The following is a 7,761-nucleotide window of genomic DNA, read 5'->3' as shown; positions in this document are numbered from 1 at the left end:
AGATGAAGAAATATTAACCTCATCAGTGATATGCAAATTAGGTGTAAAAATAAGAATTTTCGTCTAAAACATATATCTCAAAAAGTACTTGGTCAATGAGACTAAACCTTGGTGAGATGTAACGAATGTAATACTGCATATCTTCTGGCACTTGGTAAACAACTGCTTGGCTTGAATCAAAATGTAATTAAGAATCACTGGATAGTTTTAGACTGGTTTAGTTCATACTTACGAGGGAGGACGCAGTGCATGTGTGTCGGGTCGATCGTTCCAAAGGCATTTCCTTTGGATTGCGGTGTTCCCCAAGGATCTGTCCTTGGCCCAGTTTTATTCAGCTTGTATACAGCACCCTTAGAGGACATTATCACCCGTCATGGTCTTGAATCTATGTTTTATGCTGACGACTCCCAACTTTACATAACTTGTGAGGGTGACCAGGTTCCCATTGTCAAAATTGAGTCGTGTATTGATGAAATCAGGGTTTGGATGCGGGAAAATATGCTTGCTCTTAATGGTGGGAAACCAGAGGTGATGCACTTTTCCTTCAAGTTTGCGGGTGAAGGCCCTGTCCCTCCCTGCAATGTACAGATTGGTGATGTCTATATACACCCCTCTAATATTGTTTGTAATCTTGGTGTCACTGTGGATACTGCGTGTTCCATGTCAGCCCATGTGGCTAATTTGTGTAGATCAGCTTCATATGCTCTTTGGAAGATTGGTAAAATCAGGAATTTCCTTGATCAAAATTCCACTGAGAAACTTATTCACGCTTTTGTCACTTCACGTCTAGATTATTGTAATAGTTTACTGTTTGGCCTCCCAGCATATGAGATTCGGAAACTTCAAATGATTCAGAATTCTGCAGCTCGTTTAGTTGTGAGAGAAGTGTAATCACATTACCCCTTTTCTCAAAGTGTTACACTGGCTACCAGTACAACAGCATGCAGAATTTAAAATTCTCTGCTTAACATTCAAAGTACTTCATGGTTTTGCACCTGGCTATCTTAGTCAGTTGCTAACCCAACGTAGCTCCAGCCACCAACCACTCAGCAATACTGCTTATTATGGTGACAGAGCATTCTCAATTTGTGCCCCACACTTGTGGAATGCTCTGCCATCGTATCTGCAGAGTGTCGCCACATTCCAGGCATTTAAATCAGGTCTTAAGACCTATTTCTTCAATAAGACTTTCGCTTGAGTCTGTTTTTGTACTCGTTTTTCTGTGCTTTGTAAAGCGCATTGTGATAGTTATATGGAATAAGAAAATTAGATTAGATTAGATTAGATTAGTTCGTAGACATATACAGAATTACATTACAGTCGATATTAATTTGTACATTTGTTAACATGTTCCACCATGGCTTAAAGTGTGCTTCAAGTACTCATGAGAAATTGGTAAAAGCAATGCCACAAATGAAAATTTAGAAATTATTAATGTTTTACAGAGTTGAATTCGGCCGAGTAGGGTTAAACACCTAGTTTTCCAGATATTGAAACAACCCCGGGCCTCATCGATTTTATCCTGAAAATTAAGTTTGTTCGAATTCATGTCATCATATGAAATATAAATTCCCAAAAGTTTTAGTGGTCTATCAGGCCATGAAAGATCTAGGGGTTTCAAATTAATGTGTCTGTTAGATCCAATCCACGTTGCCTCTGTCTTTTGTTTATTAATAACAAGGCCTGACATCTTACCGAAATGGTCAAGCAGAAAAAGGAATTCCTGTGCAGAACTAATGTCAGAAAGTAAGGCTGAGGTGTCGTCAGCAGACTGGGCTAACTTGGTTTCTCTCTTATCAATGGAGATACCCTTAATGTTTTCACTTTGTCTTGCAGCAATAGCCATTAATTCAATCACAATCACAAATAAATACAGAGATAGGGGGTCACCCTGACATGAACTTTGTTTTACAACCTCAACAATAACAGCAAAGTTTAACAGATAGAGACCATTGACAATAATGTGGCTATTTGACCTTGAAGATGGAGGTCAAGGTCAAAAGTCATGATGTACAATTAAAAAGTATATGATGAAGACACTTGAATGAGGTCTCTATCTGTTAAATTTCAAGAGTTATTGGGGAAAGTGTGATTATTTACGACAAATATGGCCGCCATTTTGCTGTTATTGTTGGAGTTGTGAAACGAAGTGATGTGTACATGCAGACTATAGCATCTGACATTTGTACACAGTTTGGTTGAAATCAGTCCATGCATACCAGAGATATACATACTATTACACACTTTGACAATAATATGGCTATTTGACCTTGAAGATGGCGGTCAAGGTCAATAGTCAATGTGCCATTAGAAGCTCATGATTGATAACAAGGATGGAGACACTCCAATGAGGTCTCTATCTGTTAAACATCAAGAGTTATTGGGCAAAGTGTGATTATTTCCGACATATATGGCTGTTGCCTTGAGGGTTGTAAAATCAAGTGACGTGCATAATGCCCTCTATAACATTTGACATTTGTACCAGGTTTGGTTGAAATTGGCACATGCATATTGGGCATACAGGTGGACACGGAAGGATGGACAAACGGGACCCAACGTAGTAGCCGTCATCGGGCTTTGCATATCAGTGAAGTCTGAGAAAGGTAAAAAAACATTTGACCGTTGATTTCCCAATGACGACAGCCTGTCAGTTTGTGATGGATTACATGGTTATGTGCCCTTTGTGCTTCCTTCACCACAGGAGAGCACCACAATTTAACACCTTTTGTAACTGTCATGACTAGACTGTGATGAAGTTTTTAAAACGTAATACTGTACCAGTTTAGTATCCTAGACTAGAAAAGTGTTTGCTATTGTACATACTACAACAAACATTTTACACATTTTAAAATCTTTTGCAATGGATTATAAAGTAATGAACACTGAGACTTGGTCTGTGTTGCGTTATATTAGTTTGTTTTTTTCAAACAAAGCAACATAATGAAGATACTTTATTAATAAACAGTCCAAAATAAATACCCATTTTCCATCCATATGACCACTTTAATTTGATAGGTAGTAACTATAAATATTAACGTAAACAATAATAACAAATCTCTGTCTTGACAATAAAGCTCGTATTTTTTTTTCTTTGTATGCAACTTGGTTGGATGTTTTCCTTGGATATTCCACCAACTAGACATCAAAAGTAACACCCAACCATGTTTAAATGCAATCAGTCCTGAAGTTTTTGACTTTAAAACAAACAAACAAACACACACACGCACGCACGCACGCACGCACGCACGCACGCACACACACACACACACACACACACACACACTTGACCATACATATAGTACTACTGAACCTGAATTCAGTTGTAATATAATTCAACAGAAACAAATGAAAATATGAATTCATCTGTAAATTACAAGGGCTACTTTATTGTTCAAGGTGAGTTTACACATCATGACCAAAAGTAACTATAAATATTAACATACACAACAATAACAAATCTGTAAAGTACATATCTCAACAAAATCATACATAAAGTGTCACTGAAAATTGTCTCTAAAAATTCAATGCCGTAATTTTACATGTAAAGTACGTTAGCAAGTTACTTTCCTTTAGAGTATGTCATATTTAATTCCAGTTACTTGTATTACAGTATTTGTTAAATAGTGTTGCAAGAGGGTACTCCAATGGCAGAAAGTGAGGCTGCAACCACATGGCAGTACGTGAAGCTACCAACCAACAAAATTTTGTTGTAAACACCAACTTTAGTTCCTCTGAATTATGAGATTAAAAAAAAAAAACCAATTTATTACCAGAATATTTTGACTAGTTGCCAATGCTTCCAAATTGTACTGTGAAACAATGGGAAATAATTATATTTCCATGAAACTACACTACTCAACTATTTTGGCCCTCACCTCATGGTGGTCAAATGCTGATTCTGAACAATTCCTTGTGCACAAACTATATAAACTTTTCTCTTTCTAACAAAACCGGAATATGGCATCTTCCTTTATGGGATAAGAGACAGTTACCGTAAACTATGAGAGTGGCAATCTAGCTTGTGCTAGCTAAGGTAGACCTTTAGTGGTTTGAGGGTAGACACAAACATCTTCTGACATGAAACCCCATGTGACTATTTCTAAGAGGACAGTACAAATAACACTTATTTCTAAAAGACAGACAAGTTTACCAACAACAGTAGAAACAATACTTCAATATTGTAAACCTAGATATTTTCGTCAGTACACAATGTTGCCATTTTACAGTGTTGGCTAGTTCTGGTACACTGTATATAATATGTAAATTACAAGACATTTGAGTCTAACTACTTTCCTTTGTTTGACAGTGCAATAAGTGAAAATTAGTCTTAGATGAACATTTCTAGGTTTACAGTTATCATGGAAGAACAGTGACATGGGTAACAAATAAAAAGTGTCTCAAAATTCTGAGACTTTGAAGACGACTTTGCACAATAAAATTTCATGAAGACAACTTCATCAGACATTGCCAAGTAGTCTGTGTCACACACACATTTTTTTATTTTTGATATTAAATTGTGGGTATATAAGGACATTTTAGTCCTCATAGAACAGATACTCCCAATGAACATTCTTATTCACAAAATTTTGTCCCCAATTAAAAACACACTTAAGGAAAAGTGCAATAAATTCACTCTTCTATAATTCATGACTGTATAAGGTACAGGTGAATATGAATGGATGGATGGATGGAAATGACCCATCACAGTAGACCAGGCGTGGCTAGCTGTTGGGGCTAACAAAATATGTGTGTAAGTAATGGTGACATCTTGTTACCTCTGAAGTCTGAATATATGCCTTAAGCTTACATTCACACCAGATTTTGTGACTTCAGTGGTAACAATGTGTTAATACTCATATTTTTATTTTTATTTATAAGAAGTTGAAAAAGTGTTGTCCTTATCAATATTGCAGTATCAACAGTAATATGCATGTAACAATACATAATTCAATGATGTCAAATGGCTGTAAATTTATTCCAATTGAAGGTTAGTCCCTGAGTTTATTGTTGAAAGATGAATACAATCATGTAGATTACAAATAATTCACAATACATCAGACCTCCCTATGAATGAATTAGGGATTATGATAATTGATTAGAAAGCTCAGACTGTTGTAGCAATATTGAATAACTTCAAAAGGAAAGATTTGAACACTGGCCATTTCAAATGTTTTTGGCCAAAAAATTACATATTCTAAATGCCCTTTTTTGGTATCACGTATTCCCCTAAATCAAGGGGAATTAGAGTGTGGCTGGAACTATCATAAATTCATTAGAATGTTTTAAATCCTAGGAACAAATAATTGTTCTCTAATCTTTATGCATTGTTATGATGCCCATATTTTGTGAATGTATTTATTTAAAATTAATTTAACGAGCTTGGTCGAGAGAGATGTCTTGGTCGAGAGGACGTATTTAAATTAATGAGGGTATACGTTACATGTGCAAAGTAGGTCACATTTAAGAGCGCCCTCGTTCACCCAGGTGAAGATGTTCCTGGAATGCAAGATGCAAATACTTTGGCCAGATGTTAAGTCACTATATAAGAGAGTACAGCTTGAGATTTCAGCAGAGACTGGAAACATCCGAGTGGACAAGACTTGAAGGGAGATATCTATTAGAATCGGAGTACTTGAAGGATGAAAGCATGAAGTGAATAGCGGAGTACAAGACTGAGGAAAGTGATAAAAGTTGGTAAAAGTTCAAGCTTACGGCTCTGAAGTGCTGGATGGAAAAAGGTACAATTTTGCCTCGTCAGTGTATTTGTATATTGCCACGTCAGTCAACTGTACATGTGTAGCCTTCTAATGTAGACAATTCTCGGACTTCATCTATCGTACAATTGAACTATACTGTGAACTCCTTCGAACTCATTGACGCTTTTTCAAATTACTGTTCTGCGGCGAACCCTCGTAATTATAGTAACTTTTGAATACACTGTGCTCTCGACCAAGTAAGGTATTTAGTAGTGATACTTGTAAACTTTGTTTCATTCTTAGCCATTTATTTGTGTAAATAGTTAATTAATTTTTGAGGTTGTAGTAAAATTCCTTTCTTCAAACTTCATGGTGTACACTTCACTTTATTTCTATTTGGGTAATTTCTACCGTAACAGCATTTATATGCCTTAACTAGCAAGAGAGATGAAATCAAGGTTTATCTTAAATTTAATAAGTAGTTTTCATATGCTTAGTCAAGAGAAATGACTTGGTCAAGAGAACACACATTTGGAATTGATGTGGACATTGTTGCATGCTATATGGGTAACGATGGAGAGCGTCCTCGGAGTGTTTTCTCAAGGTTGTATGATTTGCACATTTTACAGATGAGCACACCCCTATAACATTACCCACTGCATGCCAGGCCATCATAATCCCGATGCTAGTGGCAATGTCTACGATCTCTAGACCGATGCCTTCCATAAGAGCATAGTCTTTAGATTTTCTTTCCTACACCCATACTTGTTGGAATGCATAATTTATGCATATGCATTTGCAATTAGTTATGTTTGAAATATGTATTAAATTTAATTGATTTTGAAGAATGTGTTTTAAAGATATAGCCATATTACTGAAAATCATCAATTGCACAAATAAGTAGAGAGTGTAGAGATTTGTATAATTTGGGGTACCATATTTATTTTGACAATTTTTTTTACTTCACCTAAGTTACTGAAGGATCTTAGGGATAGGGGGCTACTAGCATGTGGTACAATCACCAAAAATAGGCGTGGATTTCCTACATGTATGAAAGATGTTCTGTGGGAACGAACAACTGGTAAGGATCGTGGGTCTATGCGATGGTATAGGGACAGTGATAATACACTAACACTACAATGGAAAGACAATAAAGCATTGTGTATTATGTCCACCATACATACTGCAACCGAGCATGTTACTGTAAGTAGACATTCAAAGAAAAATGGCAAGTATGAAAAGTTGGAAATAAATCAACCAATCGCTGTACGTGACTATAATTGTAATATGGGTGGAGTTGACCTCTCTGATCAGCTTTAATGCCTCCTATACTGTGTCACAGAAAGTTTTGAAATGGTGGAAAAAATTATTTTTCCATATGATTGATATAGCTGTTGTGAACTCTTATATTCTTTTTCAACAGTATAGAGAGAAAAACCCTGGGCTCCATGCATTGCATCGGCCAAGTCATTATGGTCAGCTAGAATTCAGAGAAGAACTTGTAAGGCAATTAGTAGGAGTTGAGAAGGATTCCTTGAATCCTAGCATTGTTGTTGTTAAGAATGCAAACAGTGCTTGTGATTGTAGCAAAGCTGATGACATGCATCTTTCAGAGATTGTTCAGGGTGTGCGCAGAAATTGCAAGCTATGCTATACCACCTTACACAAAGAAGTCAAAGTCAGGGTCCGATGTAGCAATTGTGGCACTTACCTGTGTCTCACCAGTGACAGAAACTGTTTTGCTGAATACCACAAAAATCTGTGATGTTCAGTAAAATGGCTAATGTCATCTTGTGATGGTGATGTAGTAGGCTTTTGTTATGTTCATAACTCAATAAACTGCAAAACATGAAATAATGTATAAAATGTTTGTTATTGTACGTACAATAACAAACCTTTTACACTTTTTGCATCTTTTTGCAATGTATTGAGTTATGAACATGGACTTAGTATATGTTATTTCACATTATCTTTTCAAGTAGAAAAACATAGTGAAGCTGTTTTATCAAATAAAAATCCAAAATCAATACCAAATTCTCATCCATATGGCCACTTTAAGGTATAG

General features: G+C 36.1%; 1 protein-coding gene across 1 annotated transcript; it reads left to right on the top strand.

The window, feature by feature from the left end:
* The first annotated feature begins 498 nt into the window (after positions 1-498).
* On the top strand, positions 499-891 carry LOC144435535 (uncharacterized). The gene has a single exon (XM_078124124.1). The coding sequence runs from the start codon at positions 499-501 to the stop codon at positions 889-891; it is 393 nt and encodes a 130-aa protein (XP_077980250.1).
* Positions 892-7,761: the final 6,870 nt, after the last annotated feature.

Source organism: Glandiceps talaboti, chromosome 5, assembly GCF_964340395.1.
Source record: "Glandiceps talaboti chromosome 5, keGlaTala1.1, whole genome shotgun sequence".
Taxonomy (NCBI): Eukaryota; Metazoa; Hemichordata; class Enteropneusta; family Spengelidae; genus Glandiceps; species Glandiceps talaboti.
Note: the sequence above shows the minus strand (reverse complement) of the source record. Positions and strands in the feature narration are given on the sequence as shown.